The 18585-nt window shown below is 32.5% G+C and overlaps 1 protein-coding gene across 2 annotated transcripts; it reads left to right on the top strand.

The window, feature by feature from the left end:
- Window positions 1–652: 652 nt before the first annotated feature.
- On the top strand, window positions 653–16773 carry LOC140062134 (alpha-N-acetylgalactosaminide alpha-2,6-sialyltransferase 2-like). Of its 2 annotated transcripts, none has more exons than XM_072108198.1 (10): window positions 653–1060; window positions 2104–2229; window positions 3485–3779; window positions 6222–6390; window positions 6898–7075; window positions 10172–10310; window positions 10967–11070; window positions 11601–11684; window positions 12249–12339; window positions 16531–16773. In XM_072108198.1, the coding sequence occupies exons 1-10, from the start codon at window positions 1023–1025 to the stop codon at window positions 16699–16701; spliced, it is 1395 nt and encodes a 464-aa protein (XP_071964299.1). In that variant the 5' UTR covers window positions 653–1022; the 3' UTR covers window positions 16702–16773. The 2 variants fall into 2 exon arrangements, with proteins under 2 accessions (XP_071964299.1, XP_071964300.1); XM_072108199.1 differs by lacking the exon at window positions 16531–16773 and adding an exon at window positions 15776–15967.
- The last annotated feature ends 1812 nt before the right edge of the window (window positions 16774–18585 follow it).

The following is an 18585-nucleotide window of genomic DNA, read 5'->3' as shown; positions in this document are numbered from 1 at the left end:
AAAGAAAAATCAATTTACATAATCGTACAGGAAACCCACAACAGAATATTTCATATTAATGTAATCAAACGACATTTATTAATATACGGCAAAGGCCACGACACGAGGCCTTAATGTGTTTTTTTTTTCAAATAAAATTCGCTGATGCGAAAGCTTGCTTCCGACAGGACAATTACCGCGCGCGATGGATCATCCTCTCTAAATCCCATATCGTGAGTGGTCAAATTACTTTTACTTAATTCCTTGCGTTGCAGTAGAAACTTGATATAAAACGGACATGGCTATAATACTATTCTAGGGCCATATGGGAAATTCTTTGAAATTTATTTGGAAAACAAAAAAGTAATGATGGTCAAAGTTAACAATGTTTTGATACCCGAACTTTTTTTTCTGCGGTAATAATGTAGGTAGGCTACTAGTAGGGCTTATTTAAATTAGTTTCAATGAATAGGAACATCTTGAAGATTTTATTATTGTATTCTATTCTGTATACAATTCTTTACGTTAAAACCATTTTATATAATAAAGTATACCTAGAATAATAATGAAAAACAATGTTCAGCGTCAAAACTTTTTCAACAAACGGTGGCGCTGTTTAAAATGAACTTTGCATGCTTTGGCAGCAGCAAAACACGATCACAATCGTCTCAATCTCAAACAACATTAAAAGAGAAAGGAGAGAAAATTACGACAGCAGTGAGTTACATTTGTTCTTTTATACCAACATGGGCGCCAACATGTTTCTCTGTCATTGTTAATCAATGTTTTATGACAGTATTAACACATGTGCTACATAAACGTAAAGCGTAGTAATTGTCATATCAACTTTAATGAGTCGTGTTTCCTCAATTTAGCTAGGCTTCGGTGAAGGAAGACCGAACGTCTCGGCATCGATCGGTTCAGCGCTAAGATTGTTTTTAAGTCGTTTACCGAGTTTCTAACGTAGCCTAAGTCTAGCAGAATCGGCCTAGCATTTTCCAATTTTTACAGCATTTAATTGATAGCTTCATTTTGTAAGAAACATGATAAGCTCGGAACTTGGTAGCCGTGGTTCTTTAAGGTAAGCCTTTAACATTTTCTTGAATTTTTAATAATTAATAATAATAACCTTCTAAATCTTGTCTGACTTTATTAGCTTATTTATTTTTATAATATAGGCCTAGGCCTAGGTTAGGCCTAGTTATAGTAGGGCTATTTAGTATTAATATTATATAAATACTTAGGCCATAATAGGGCCTATCACAGAGGCTTACTCTATACTTACTGTAGCTGTACTTAATGAAATCCAAAAGATTTATTATGTATTACAGTTGAATCCCCATGAATTATACACTTCGATAAGGGTTTCCGTTTACACGGGAAGTACCGGTATGGTGTACCCTAAATAGAGGTGTCAGATGAAGGGGATTCTGCTGTAATTTTGTTTCTTTTCAATTTCAATTTTTTTCGTTTCTGTTGTATTTATATGGTGTTGATTTTTTTTGTTTTGTAATACAGTATCACGAACTTGTGTAAAAACAATCAATATTGATTGAACGAGTTGTACTGCACATCAGTCTCGTGTCTAAATAAAGTTTATATATATATATAGCCTTTCTTAGCTAAAAAACTAATGTGATTTCTTGTTCAAACATTATCTGTATGCTAGTTTAATAACATTAACAAGCACTTTATTGAAACACAATACCAAGTAAGAAAATAAATTAGTAGTAATATTATAATATTGCAGAAATAATACTTTTAAAAAAGGTAATAAAACATTAACAAAGGTAACTGGCCACAATGGTTAAAAAATTGAATAAATCAATCTTTGAAAAAAAAAACAGAATATTTTGATATCCTGTAGGGCCTAGTTGACAACATTTACACAATTTGTATTATTTTTGCAATGTATAAATTATATCAAATCAAATAAATTGTATTTTGATTATTGTTACTTACATTACAATTATATTTCTTTTCATATTTCATTTTGACAGTGATTAGATCATTAGGACGTTAAACTTTTAATCAGATTTTTTTCCGTTTTTGTCTTTGTACTTATCTAAAGAAAAAAAACTGAAAAAAATTAATTAAAATATTGATTATTTCTTCTATTTGTAGTCTGAAAAGATGTATATTCATGTTTGGCGTATTGGTTGTAATAAGCATTTCATTTATTGTGATGAGTGTGTCTGAAACGGGCTACTCTACAATTCCGGTAAATGTTCACATCAAATTGCAAAAAAGGTAAACATTTTTTAAAGCTCAGGTACAGGCATGAATTTTAAATATAATATTTGATTAATAGTACATAAATCAAATATTTGTAACAGAAATCGAGACGAAAAAACATGAATTTCCCTTAATATGGTCAAATACAAAATTTGACAAAATTCTTCCATAAAAACCAGGAAGACTTTTTTTCAGTAGTTAGGTAGTTAACCTAATGTAATAACATGTCTGGTGACTCCCTAGATGGTGAAAAAAGATGGTGGATATACGGTAGATAATTTTTGCTATAGCATGAAAATAAAAATCTGAAGTTGAATAAAAATATCAGAAATGTAATATTCAAGTTATATTACCTATATTTAATCATCTGATAACATTTTTTACCACACCATTTATTTTTCATAGCTTTTTAAAATGCCTCTCTATTTACAAAATTTGTGTACAAAAGAATAGAGATTTTACTGTGTAATTTGAACTATCCCCCCACTGATAAGAAAGGGCTTATTTTCAACAAGCTTGTGTAACACAAATAAAATCCCAAAAATTATGAAACATCTAGGGGAAACTTTTGCCAAATTCCGTAACACCTTTAAGTACTGTGGCCGTATTCACCATTCACATTTTAGGCCAAGGGAAATACCTTACAATAAAAAGAAATCTCCGATCTAAATGCATACAATTTAAAGTGAAATACTTAAATATTGAGTTGTAAGTGAAATTTAAAAGAAATATCTCACTTAAGTGTGATTGATGAAAGAAAAATGCAGTTCACTATTTCCCTACTGTAACCCTTGTACATTTTTTGTGTTTGATAATCTGAGAAATCAAAGTTTCATTAGATTTATTGTCAAGAACATATGTTGCCAATTTTTGTAAAGTTTACTCCGTAAACTACTTACTAGTATTTACTTACTACTATTTATTTAGCTCAGTATAAATAATAATATCATTGTATTTTGCACATTGGCAAGCCAACAGCTGGTATTTTAGATCAATGAAATTCATTTTGGTGCGGAGTTGTATCAATATATCTTTTCCTTGACTTTTGTGTTAGTTAACTTTGGATTGTACTGTACTAGCCCGGAGTTGGCAAGCATAGATTTTACCAAAGTCTGTTTAAATAGGATGAAAGCAAACAGCAATAAGTTGGGAATTGTACCTTATAAGGTTGTTTTCACTGTTCACAATTTTATATTGATTACTCCTCAATGGGGTACAGTATAGTCAATTATTGTTTTAATATTTTTCTGATCTTTTTTTATGTTTTCAGTTTATCAAAATTTGCAAATGGAACAATTAATCAATTTAACAAATTAATGGACACAACATTTAAATATCCAGACTCAAAACGTGATAAGAAATTAGAACTAAAAATATCAGACGGTATCCGAGCACTTGCTCAAAATATAAACTTTACAGCCACGCCAGTTCCACGTAAAGTAGTAACGGAACGACCCATTCCTGATTTTATACCAGAGTCGCTCATCAACAAAGAACCCGAGACGAATGATGAATATGGTAGTGAGAAGATATATTACCATGACAACCAATATTTACAGTATCTGGTAAGTCATTAAATAATTTTTTTATATATTGAACAGTGTACTGTAGAAACAATCAAAACCCCTCTACCCTGATGATCGCGGAAGATACGATAAGATAAGTGTGCTCAGCAGCAGCATTGTCATACTTAACCTTTTTTCTTCGGACAGAAAGAGGGCATTTGCTGGCTAAAGGAGAATTGACACAAACGAGCGGTAATAAAAATATAGAATCTATGTTATTTCTTATGACCATTTACACAATGGTTTCCACTCAGGATAGATACAGATTCTACGCGAGACAAGGTACGCTGATTTCCTCTTAACCGTTGCCACTTGTCTGTGTAGATTGGCCTTTATGCAAGTAAGCTAGGTACAGTATAAATAGACTGTCAACACCACTGTTGGTTTGTGTAATCTTCTCCGGTATGGTACAGAAAATCATTTTACTCTGTTATCATCCGATTGGTGGAACTTGTTGGGGGAAAAAAATGTGCGTATTGACGGTATTGTATGAAGAAAAAGAATCGAGGCTTTCTGACTGTAGCCCTGTTTTCCACTATTGTATGCAAATTTATTTATGTCAGTTCAACATTTTTGTAAAGAAAAATTTTAGCTTCTCTGTTTTCTACTTTCTTTTTATCTAATCTGTTCGATTTGCATGTGCTCATGAACACATGATAACTCATTTCCTGAGTTCTGATTGGTTAAACATATTTTCTTCCGGGAAAGAGTATAAAAAAATGTATTAACTACTAATTTCATTAAGCAAAAAACTCTAAGGAACCAGAATTTTTCACAGAAAGGAATTTTGAAGATAGATAGATACAGTACATTTGATTTACCTGAATGGGCTTTGGGTAGTGTGATATACACATCCTTAAAAATGTACAGTGCCATGATTTGAACCTACAACCCTGGGGTAAGTAGGCAATCATGATAATTAATGATACAATAGTAGCTTAATCAATTCAAACATATAATAAATTTAGTACTCATGGATTACAGTAATCATGGTGGAAATATGTAGTAATTAAAAGTGTGATTTGAACCTACAACCCTGGGATATGTAGGCAACCATGATAATTAATGATATACAGTAGTACAGTAGCTCAATCAAACAAACTATACATAATAAATGTTGTACTCACAGATTACAGTAATTAAAAGTGTGAAAGTGCATTGAAGGAGTTGAACCAATGGCCCTGGGATTGGTAGGCAAGCATGTAAACCACTAAACTACAATTAATAATGTAGTAGCTTAATTAAACATTCATAATTAATATCGTACTCGCTAATTACTTCTTACAATAAATTAATTGGATATTAATAATGCATTAATGCAACATCCATTACAATTACATCTCCACAAACCACAGTATTTATAGACTCATTTTCTTCTTTCGTCGTCATATGGTAAATTTATTTTAAACTAAAATTAGAAAATATAAATGTACACACGTACAAGTGGGAATAGCTTCAATTTTCAATTCCATTTCGTGTCTTTTTGAATTTCCGAGTTCTGATTGGTTGCATAATTTTTCCCTTCGCAAAAAAGTACTAATTTAAATGATACGAAAATAAAAAGTTTCATTTGTTGGAGTAAAGAGATTTTGAAGATAAACGAATAAATATTTAATAAGCTGACATTTTTTTCGATTCAATTCACACATCAAATTTGCTTAATGGACAACCAGCTTAACAAGCTTAAATTTTATTATATTATTAGTATTAATTATAAACATGATATGCATAAACAACACTAACAATTGCTTTATACCAATTTCTAATAAAATTTTAGTTAGATTGTGAATCTTTGATGTTTTAACTTAATTAAATTTTTTGTTGTTGTCTGTATAGGTTACTGTTATGCCATGCGTGTCAATATGTGTCCTCTTGCCAGCCTCAACAGCTGCAATGTAACAGTCTATAAAATAATAGATTTTTTGTAGCCACTTATTGATTAATTAAGGTGTCTGACCTATGTAATATTTGACATAAATTATCATGTGTGTTTATACAGTGTTTTAGATATTATCAAGTCAAAATACTTTTATTGATTCAATACAGAATTATTTTGTAAAGTTATTTCAATCTAAATAGCTCCGAAGGTGTCCTCTTAAAGCCTGTTTTACACTAGGTAAATTGTTTTATCAATCATCAACATTTTTAATGGAATGGGATACAAAATAAGCACAAGAGCGAATAGCTGCGATTTTTATATCCATTGGGTGTTTGGTGTGCTTTTCGATTCGCATGAGTGATCATGAACACATGATTGGTTGCATTTCCCCCCCCCCCCCCCTAAAAAAAATGTTGAATTCTAGGACGACGAAGATATTCATTGTTCCCTCCTTAAGTGTTGAACCTTGAGTTTACTGTTGGTTGGGAAAATAAAAAATTAAAATTGATAATCTTTTCGATGCTATTGTACATTACAAAAATGTTAATTTGTGCTTTATGTAGAGTTGTCCAACAAGTGTAAGGCGCAAAATGATGACAATGCCTGAAATGCAGTCCAGGTACATTGCTGATATGCCGGTCCTCATCTGGGATAAACACTTCACAAATTCTGAGTTTCAAAGATTAAGTAAATATCATGGCGTAAATGGATATCTAGATTCTGATACAGACGGTAGGTACACTTTTCAATTTCAGCAGACTTAAGCTCTGTCTACACTATCAACCTTTATGTGACAAAAAAAATAGCACATATAGCACTACCATATTTGGGAATGTCATCACACTTTTTTTGTCAAACTAGTTTGATAGTATTAGACAAAGCTTTCACATCACGTAGCAAAAAGAATTATTGCATTAATACCGTACATTCTCCGGTTTGATCTCACACCCTAGAACACGAAATTGTGGGGTGGGACTACTGTATACCCAGAGAAACCCTGGTTCAGAAAAAAAATGAATGGTAAGAATTTCTTGTAAAAACCCTTCGGAACTGAAAGGCCTACAACCATACCAAAAGTCGATACTGGGACTATACAGTATGCCTGTTTGTGAAATCCTTCATAAAGTAGGGAGTGGGGTTATACCTGAGGATATATGGTGTACACATCTATAGATCTGTAGTGAAGTCAAACCATATTTGATACATCATTTACTATTAATATTGTATCTTTTTCTGCAGAGGTGAAGGGAGCATTGGAAGGACTATCTTCACCAAATAACCGATACATGTTTGATGATAGGTTAAATAATGGAAAACCAAAAGGAGGCTGTATCACTTGTGCTATCATAGGTAATGGAGGCATTATGAACGGATCAAGAAAAGGGCAAGAAATTGATGCCCATGATTATGTGTTCAGGTAATCAATGATGAGGATGATGTCATATCACTACCATATTTAAGCATATCACTACCATATTTGGCTGCATCATAATTTTTTATCACACAAAGTTTGATAGTGTAGATAGAGCTTTGGTTAAATACATACATGCATTATACAGTAGGTAATTGCTACCCATAAGTGAGTGAGTGGCCGAAAGAAATATACCATACTGTATATCTTTACTGTGTAAAGCCCAGAAAATCATACAGAGAATGTGGCGTTATCTCAGAGAACAGTTGCCCAGAGACCGAGTGACATATTACCTCAGTGAAATGTTTTTGTCACATAATGTTTGATAGTGTAAACAGAGCTTAAGAGAGTACCATTTAGCTAAAAATAAGCATTTAGTCAACCACCTAATGTCAACATTAGTCGCTGTTTGACCAGTGAACCATACATCCTATAATTTCCTTTAGTTCCAGTTCAATATTAATGCTGCTACCTAAACTTATTTATTAATTGGTTATCCGCAGATTGCTGATAAAAAATGTTGGTTGCGTTTCGCTAAAACCGTAAACAGAACGTTTTGTAACGTCACTGTACGTGATATAAAATGTTCGATTCTAATAAAAATTGTTCCTTGCCTTTGATTAATGTTTCTAATTGAAATTAAATTTTTGATTGAAATAACAGATGCAATGTTACAGTACAGGGATGTCACCACGCTGGTCGGCGCTGGTCGGCCCCGACCAGCACTCAACATTTCCGACCAGGATTTACAGGCTGTCGACCACCACTATTATTTATTAATCATTACGATATTTATATTAGGCCTAGGCCTAACTAAAATTCGTACTAAAACATTTTACCTAGCACATTGTTAATAACAGACAAGCTAGCCTCATATAGATAAGACAAAAGACTACAGCAAATGTTTCCGTGGTTACGTACGTTACTTTATTTGTAACACAATACCAGACCTACCCTGCCCTGGTATTCATTGTTACAGCTTGTGAGTCATGGCGAACAACGTGCTACACAGCACAGTGTACAAGTTTAAAGTTCACATAGCGACCATTCAAGCGTTTTATTTTGCACAGATTAAAAATACAAACAAGTACGCAGTAATTAAAAATGTACAACTACATAGACCCAAACAAAATCATTTTTAATTGCTGAATGTTTTGTCACCCTGCTTTATAATTATTATGTTACTAGTTTTACATTTTTGAACTATTAAAAAAAATAAAAAAACATGCGCATGGTTCAGTGAGACCGGGCAAGTTCGTTCGTTTATGATCGCCGAGCATGGTACAATAATTACACGTCCCTGGGATAACTTCAGGTTGCTAAACTTCAGTTAACCCATAAACACGTGTCTCTGTTCTTGCCGGCCATGCACTACATGCTTGCCGCACAGTTGTGAAACAAAAAATCCGGAATTCGCGAATACGCTAAAAAAACTCTCGCGCAAAGGAACACGAACATTATATCGAGCAACAAGTAGTAAGGTCTAGGCTAAAAATTTATCTACATTATTTGATTAGGGATTAGGCCTAAATAAAGAAGCGCCCGTTTTTGTGGAATTCAGATTTTGGGTTTTGGGCATCTATCTAATCCTTGGCTAGGCCTAGTGGTCGTAGTGTCTACAAGGCTAGGCCTAAGCCTGACGCGATCTATTGCTATTCATTTCGTGAGCGTTTTTTTGTTTTCGCGAATAATAACGGCGACTCCCCGGTGGTACAAGGTTAGGCCTAGACCTGACGCAATTTGTTGTTATTTATTTTCATAATTCTTTATGTTTCGCAGAAATAACGACAAACCCCCCGGGAGGATACCCCGGGGTCCCCCCCCCCCCCGGGAAATTTGCCGACCGGCACTCCAAAAAGCTGGTGACATCCCTGATAGTATAACCAAAGAATATATATCACAAGAATGAGTAATCCGCGATTTTCCCTGTAACAGTAATATTGTCCATGTGGTAGGGCGCCGCCATAAGTGTGGATGTATCTGGGATGTATACAACTTTTTGTGACGGTTTCAGTTTTTCACTAATCAAAGGCTGGACCACCGGTAGTATTTTCATGATAAAAAATGTTATCAACTACATGCCAACATCATGTTAAATACTATTTGGATATTTAATTGTTCGTTTTATGCAATTTATTTAGTAAAAACTGCCGTATAAACAGTTTGCTTTATCAACCGGGCGCTACAATAGCGTGACCGGGCGTGTTGGTGTTTACGCGTTTTCACGTAGGATAGTTTAATAATATTCCTATATTTAACTTGTTTCTGGTAAAACAAATAAATGTTAATGACATTTAACATTTTTTCCTATTAATAACATGTATTTTATACTAATTTATATCATAAAAACAATACTTAATTTACCGGGCGTAGAGTATTACACGGGCAATGGTAAGGAATAGGCCGTTTACAATTGCAAAACTATTATCATAATTCTATTTAATGTGACATGTATAATATCTATTAAATCAAGTCTTATTTAGTATGTATACATCCGCCCTTATGAGGGCGGGCATCACTCTCTGGAGCTCTCTGTTACAAATTTCTCATGCAAAAATCGCGGAATACTCATTCTTGTGATATATATTCTTTGGTATAACTCAAGTATAACTCATCAAATATTCACAAAACCTTGTATGCTCAGCTGTTTGAGTAGTGACTTACAATCTATTGAAGTAAAATAAATAAAATATTTTCACTGATTATAAAATTTATTGAAAATGGAAAAAATATATTTTAATCATTTATATACAAATGTACAGGCATAGAATAAAAGAAATTATAATTGACTCTGTCATATACTGAAAATTAATCAATTAAATTATTAAAGATGAAGAAATCTATGAGGATGATAAAAAAGGCCGCCCAAACCATATCAAGAATTGAATTTTGAAATTTTATATGCAGCTGTTCTTCTAGTATGAGACAATAATTAAGACAAAATGTAAAATTTATATTACATAACCTATGTAAATATGTGAACGTAATTTGGTAAGGGAAAATACAGTCCCTCGAAGAAAAATACCATTCCCTCATGGATGCCAGATGTTATATTTCACCTCCATGCAATGTTTGCATAATATATTACTCTTATTTATTTAGGGTAAACACAGCACTAACGACTGGATTTGAAGAAGACGTTGGTAGTCGTACTTCATTCTACTGTTTTACGTTGATCACATTATCTAACACGTTACGCGGAAGTGCGCGTTATGGATTTCGCTCACCGCCTTATCAAGAGGTTTGTAGAAGTATTGTAGTGCTGTTTCAAAACTCACTCACATTGCCTGTGGTCACATGACTATTGCCTGTGGTCACATGACTATTGCCTGTTGTCACATGACTATTGCCTGTGGTCACATGACTATTGCCTGTGGTCACATGACTATTGCTTGTGGTCACATGACTATTGCTTTTGGTCACATGACTATTGCTTTTGGTCACTCGACTCTTGCCTGTGGTCACACAACCATTGCTTGTGGTCATACGACCATTGCCATGAGTCACATGATAATTGCTTGTGGTCACACGACCATTGCTTGTGGTCACATGAATATTGCCTGTGGTCACACGACCATTGCTTGTGTTCACGCAACTATTGCTTGTGGTTGGTCACTTGGTTATTTACAAAAAATTATTAACACAAAAAATAAAACTTAAGTATTAGATATCTGTGCAGTGATACGGTATTTATTCAGCTGATGGTTGGTTTTTGTTTTTGGTGCCAAGATCACAAGTTGTATGTTTAGACAATCAACAGTTCATTGAACGTGAAATCAATATCACACTACTGTACCTGTGTTGATTAAGTCAAATTATTTCTGATTATTTTGTTAATTCAGTTTTATTATATGTGAAGCAATTATTTTTTATTAATTACATTTTTAATTATTGCAGGGAATAAGATATTTACTTTTTGCTGATAGTCCATGGACGTATGAATATTTAAATGCAGTTTTGCATGATAAATCTCCACCATATAGCAGTGGTAAATACCATAGGTAAGTTAACACAATAGACGTAGCACATCTTGCTATATATAATTCTTATTTAAACATGTATTGTCCCCTGAAAAAAATAATTAAAAATTTATAAAAATATTTTTTATATTTTGTTTGTTTAATATGCCATTTAAATTTCACATAATATTTATTGACTTTGAACAAAATTGAATCGAAAAAAAAATGTATTTACATGAAAAAACTGTAATTTAGAGCAAAAATAGTCAACTTTGCTGCCAGCAAATAGGTGTTTTTGAATTTGACCATTTATTTGTCATTTTATATGAAAAAACATTATTTTTGGGGGTTTTTTTTACGGAAGGGATTAACTTTATTAAAACTATAAAATAACCTATTCAAAGTCTAATTAAATTAATTTTCTGAATTTCATGTTTTTGGGGGACAATACATCTTTAATGTCTCACTAATTGCCCACTGAAAAAGTTGGCAGGCTAGTCATGTTGCTACTGTTGGATGGTGTAAAAATTTAAAAAAAAAAACATAAAAATCTGTTTATTTTCTTATTTCAGGAGTCCTCCAAAATTCCCAAAAGGATTAAATAAGGACAATGTAAAAGTTGTACATCCTGATTTTGAAAGATATCTTAAATGGAGGTAAGAAAATGTAATGTGCCCATGACATGATGATGTCAGATCACTACCTTATTTGGGAATATCACTACCATATTTGTCACCTTTTTTTGTCAAACTGGTTTGATAGTGTAGACAGAGCTTAAGAAAACTGGAAATACCAATCATATTAAAAGACGGCAGAGACTACAAAACAGCAGCCTGAAATTTTTACATAGAATATACAAATTATGTATGTTTATGACTTGCAAATAGATAATATTTAATGATAGTAGAAAGATTGACTGCACTATTAACGAGGCATTAGAAAGGCAGTATGCCTCTAACAGTACAGTACCCTTCCCTCTACACAAACAAATATCTAGGTCTGGTGTTTATGATACGATAGTATTTATTGTAATTTTTACAACAAGGTAGTGTTTTGTATGATTCCAGGACGATTTGGTCCAAACTTTCAGACTGAAATGTCCCACTTTGTGGGCCGAATTGTCTCACTTTAGACCAAACTTAAGTAATCGTATTTGGGATTTGATATTGACATTTTAATTTTAAGGTCATATGTTGATTGATTATCTATTGTTTGTTTAGTTGGGTGAATTCAAAACATCAACATAAAAATGTACATCGTCCTACAACAGGTGCTATTATGTTATTGACGGCATTACATACATGTGATCAGGTTAGTTTGTTTGATTACTATTATATAGAATAGAACCCCCATTAAGGGAACGCCCCTGCGAGACAGTTTATTAAAGATGTATTGTCCCCTAAAAAACATGAAAAATGAAGAATAATTAAATCAGATTTTGAATAGGTTATTTTGTAGTTAATCACTTCCGAAGACAAAAAACGAAAACAAAAATGTTTTCACTTTATATAAAATAACATAATAAATAGTTAAATTCAACGAAGAAATCCATTGGCTGACAGCCAATTTGATCATTTTTGCTTTAAATTACAGTTTTTTTCAGATAAATAAAATTTGTTTAGATCCATTTTTTTGTTAAAGTGGATAACTATTATGTGACAATAAAATGGCATATTCAGCAAAAAAATTGTTAACAATTATTTTTCAGGGGGATAATACATCTTTAAGGTAACACCTGACCAAGAAAAACATATTTTGCCCCTAATTCATTTAATTCGAAACTGTCCCCTGAATAGGAGGTCCTAAGAAGGTGTTCTACTTTATATAATTACTATACAGGTCGCTGCGTTTATAAAGATGCTATTTGAAGCTGCAAAATTGCATGCTACACAATAAGCAACAGAGCATTAAGATCATTTGAGCATGCTTACCAAGCAAGGGCTGTCGTGATAGCTTCCCTTCTACCAGATTTTGCAATGCAAGTAGTTAAATTGACCAATCACGACACAATGGATTATGATCTATCGCATTGTGATTGGTCAAATTAATTTCGTTGCACTTTGCCTTTGTATTGTGTAGAAGTTGAAGCTTCTATTAAATACAATTATATGTTATTTTTCTGGTTAAAACTATGGACCTCTGTGCCTATTATTTCAGACACCTCTGCCTTTAGTTTAAACCAGAACTCTTTTTTATAGTATAGAGCAAACATTTAAAGTAAATTTTTATTCAATTTATCCGCCGCTTCCATTAAATTGCAAACCAAAGTAGAGGCCAGGCCATGTAATTTTTACAGGGAATAGTAAATACTATTGTAGTTTAATTACTATGCCTACGTTCTGACATAGAATCCCCACCTAATTGATTGAATTGAAATAATATTTATTTATACTGGGGCGACCTCTTCAGTCAAAGACTGGTCTCCCAGAGGGCCCAGTTATGATCAGTGGCTGTGATGAACTAATACACCGGGGTAACTCCTACTTGTCTCGAAAGATGTACTAGGTTCTTTAAAGTGCACACGAGCTAGATGTGTACACTGGACCTACGGTTTATAATCCTTATCCGAGAAGACTCGTTCTACCACCAGAACCATGGAGTGAGTGAGCCTCGAACCCCTGCCGATGTTATGGCAACATAATTACGGTTCCACTGTCGGCCACTCAATCACATGATGCTTTTTCAACTAATCGCTAGATGGTAAATGTTTGGCCTATAATGTAAAATCATTATTATATGAATCAATGTTACTATGAATATAATATACTATAAAACATTGTACTACCGTATTTATTTGAATAAACGCCCATGTTTTATTTTTTTTTTTCGAGGGAGGCGTTTATTCGAGGTAAGGGTTTATTATGTCTAATCAAATAAATACTTCTAGATAAAAAATACTACAACACAATTAATATCGAGAAGTGATAAAATACAGTAAAAAATCAAATCATCAAAATTATCAAAATGCTTGGTAAATTGTAGATCATGTCAATCAATGAATTCTATTACAAATAGAAATGTTTTGTGAATAATTAAGGGCCCTGGGGGTTATTCAAAGCGGGAGTTTATTCAAATATATACGGTATTTATATACAGTATGTGGTGCTGCATGAATGTTTTTATCTAATCTACCATACTAATACTATACTATACTAATGTTACTGTACCAATACTACACATACCGTGCTAATGCTATACAATACTGCTATACAAATCCCACTATACTGCTATACCATGCTATATTAAAACTAGAATATGTTTTAGTATACCAATACGATACAAATATTGACTGGGCTGAGGGGCATGGTTAAAAATGTAGCCCTCTGTGATCTGGAGACATACTATATAGTATAGTTAGTTAAGATAAAAGGTACCAAGCTTGATTAGCTTCTGCTATATCTTGGCTACCTTTTGTATTTTAAATTGTTTTAATTTGATACAATAAAGAAGAAGTAAATAGATAGTTCTAGACAATAACGAAACGATACATTACACACATAAACATTTTTTTCCTATATTCTCAACTTCGTCTCAGGAGATAGTATAGTCTTTAGATCACCATGTCTCAATGAAAGGCCAGTATATATTTGTTTTATACACTGTACCACACAATTCGGTTGTAGGCTAGGCCGAAGTGAACGCATAACATGGACTTGGTTGGCACAGTTCATCGTTCTTTCGCTGCGAAGGAGCAAACATCAAAAGGCGTGCATTTGATAATATTTTGCTTCCAAATATGCAATAATATTCAAAAAGCATACTTTATTTGTTTCTTCATATTTTTACTGGCTGCTAAACTTACTAAATCCTCTAAGTCAACTACATCTACACAAGTTAACCATCGTAGGCTATGCTAGGGCTAGCTACACAATCTTCACGTTGCACGTGTGTACAGATCTGGTTGTATTATTAAAGATAGTTTATTCATTATAAGATAGTTTTCAGAGAGAAACATGATCTGTCCGCTCAGTCCATCATCATCATCGTTATTTAAGATGAAACAGACATGCGCAGTTTAGCCAGTCTGTAGGTCGAGGACATGGCAATAACTAGACCAATCAGATGACATGAATTGAAAGGTGCCTGTATATAAAATCTATTTACTACTTTAAATGCAACTATACCATATTCTTTTAACTGGAACATTACAATGGGCAGGTCCCCTTAGATGAATAGAGTAATTTTAGAGCCCATACTCCATAGGTATATACTGAAGATGCAACTACTACAGTAATGAGCAGTGAAATTAGAAATTTTTTTTTTTGATGGTAATACAGACGATGGAGGTACAAGTCATGTTTGTTGATTATAAAAACGTCATATTATTCTAATTGACTCCAATGTTACTCTTTGGTACGGAATCTGTCGTCTTCACCAACAACTTGCCATAAGTACTGTTACTCAACCTTGACTTTTCTTGACCCTAACCATACCTGACCTTAATCTACTTGAATTTAACTTTATTTGACCATGATCTTATTTTGACCTGTCTCTATTTGACATTGACCTTATTTGATGTTAGTCTTATTTGAACTTACTGCATTTATTTGACCTTGATTGACCCTGATCTTATTTGACCTTATCTGACCCTGGCCTTGCTTGACTTTGCTGCCAATTTATTCTTGAATGATGGCCTTTATTCCATATCCTCATCCTGATGAACACTTCTTCCAACTGTTCTTTTTACCATATCTTTTTATGGAACGTACATTCGTATTTAACTATCTTCAACGTTTTTGTGTTCCAGATTGATATTTATGGTTTTGGAGGAAGCTATGATAAGTTCTCTGAACATTATTACGAAAAAACTTACCAGAAACATAGATTTTTTGCAAACCACGATAATAAAGCAGAAAACGAATTATGGGAAAATTTGCATCAATTAGGAATTGTTAAAATGTATAAAAGAGATTAGAAATCTATTTAAAGGAGTATTTGAGGATCATAAACCCATTGCTATACTGCTAGTGACTACATTGCAGCCATAACACCATCATTGATATAAGTTGTACTATAATTGATATAGATCAATTTCGTTGTTATTAATGGACTACTACATTACATTGACTAACATCTACTAAGTATAAATTCTAGACCGAAATTAGTAAAAAGATAAATATGGCGTTTCATACGTATTTTCAGACAAAAAAAATCAAAATGCTGACTGGTGGACTAACATAAAAAAGATTAAGAAGTCTAACATCTACTATGTGTTTGTTTATACATTTCTACTAATCAATTCTGAACATTATATATTGTATCTAAAATCCATTTATAAATGCTGCGATCAGTCAGTCAGGTTTATTTTTTTACTACAGCGTTTTTTGATTGGCGTGCACAATTCTTGTCTTCATAAATGAAGTTACCAGACATTAAATTTACCTTTGATAGCAAGCTATATCCTTAATGACAAATGAAATTGTATGAATTGTGTCCAATCTATAAACCAAATGACCCCTAACCTCTGACCTTGTTATTCATAAAACTTTTCTTTTTTTTTAGGTTGATATTTATGGCTTTGGTGGCAGCTATGTAAAATATTCTGAACATTATTACGATACAAAATATCAGAGACATGTAAATTATGCAAATCATGATAATGGGGCCGAAAACAAATTATGGGAACAATTACATCGATTAGGAATTGTTAAAATGTATAAAAGAGATAAATAATAAGAATTTTAGGAGTAATAGGAATATTTTTTAAATTAAAAAGATAGAGAATATATGAAAAGTTTGGATGTGGATGGGGTAGGGGAGGCGTTGGGTAGGCTTGGGATGGTGTGTGCGGGCTTGGGGAGGTGTGGGTTATAACAGAGCCATATATTTAAGAGTTACACAATTGAAAAAAAAGTTATTTTTGTGTGTATGCATGCTCCATGTGTGTGTGTTTACATTTTGCTGTTTAAAATCATGTAACTTATTACATTTTGGTATTCTTGTAAAAAAACTTTTAAACAAAGGGATTGTTTTGATATTTAATTTTATAGTTAAGGTCTTGTGAAAGGTATACTTTTTTTTATAACAAAGGAGATTCAACTCCATACTCTACATAGGAATAGTGGGACACAAAGATGGCTGCCACGTATCACATGACTCTTAAAAACCTTGAACTGAATGTCGTAACAAAGGTATGGCTCTGATGAGGGGGGTGGGGTTATATATGTTTAGCCTATATTTATATATGAAAACAACTTTTTTTCAAAGAATTAACAAATATTTCCAGAATTATGTCCAAATCTGTGGTTGTATTACAGTACTTTATTCGATGATAATCACAGTTACAATTTTTTGTTGATATATTTAATGATAATCATGTATGTATTTAGATCATGCTAGCCGATTCTTAGTACTGTATCTATAATTCATCAGTATCATATAAAATCCGTTGATACAGTGTCATATGTATAACAGGTGCCACCTGTGTCATTCATAGGCCATAACCTAACGTAGTAAAATTGCCGCATGTGACACAAATGTGAGCGACAGATGTCAAATTTATGTTAAGTTTACAGGATATTCTGAATGATTTGATCATACAGATAGTAATTAATATATATGAACACAGAATATCATGATAATGTATGCAATATTTATTATACCAAAATCATGTGATAATTGTCAAAAACTTTTATGATCCAATAATTGCTAAATAATTCCTATATACTATATAATATGTTTTATTGTATGATTTGACACCAACCAAATATGTGTATAATATAATGTAGTTGTTCAATTTTAGGTGTAAAGTATTTCATCGTTTGTAATCAACTCACTTAACAACTCACAAGAAAAACGTACTTCCACATAAAATGCCTTACTCAGAGGTTTAATGATAATTATACCCTGCCTTTTCTAAAAAGAAATAAATATTTCGCGAAACTTTTATAATATATAATCTTTAAAACTATATCACCTTTTTTATTTTTGTAGCACAGTAAATAGATTGCGAATTCTACAAGTTGAACATTTGGTTGTTTCCATTATTATTGTAGTTGATAATAATATCTCTATGCACCGAAAAAAGATCACATTAATTTTAAGGCGAACCATACTTAATTTTTTAAAACTATTTTGATAGTTTTTTAGGATCATTAATATATTTTCACAGTTTATTATTTCTAGGCCCCTGAAACTACCACGTTCATCACTGATCAAGTCTTATCAAAATAGTTGGTTTTTTTCAACTACCTAATAAATCATTGTAAAAGTTCATCTGGTTTGTAATGTTAAATGACTATAGATATTTCATTTTATCAAACCAGAAGGCATATTTATCTAATAAATATTTAGTATAGTCTTAAAATCGTTGTGATCTTTCTGATATGTAGATTGTAGGCCTATTTTGATTTTTTTTTTCAAGTTTAACTATACCCGATTGGTTATTTTAATTTTTTAGGCGGTTATTTTTTTTAATATACGCAATAATTACAAAAAAAGTGTCTCATTTGAGGTTGATTCGAAGGCAACCACGTTACCTCACCAAGCTACACCTAAAACAATATGTATTTTGTATAATTTCCACATTTAGGCTTACATATTTTCAAGTTTACCCGA

The sequence above is a fragment of the Antedon mediterranea genome, chromosome 11 (genome assembly GCF_964355755.1).
Source record: "Antedon mediterranea chromosome 11, ecAntMedi1.1, whole genome shotgun sequence".
Taxonomy (NCBI): Eukaryota; Metazoa; Echinodermata; class Crinoidea; order Comatulida; family Antedonidae; genus Antedon; species Antedon mediterranea.
Note: the sequence above shows the minus strand (reverse complement) of the source record. Positions and strands in the feature narration are given on the sequence as shown.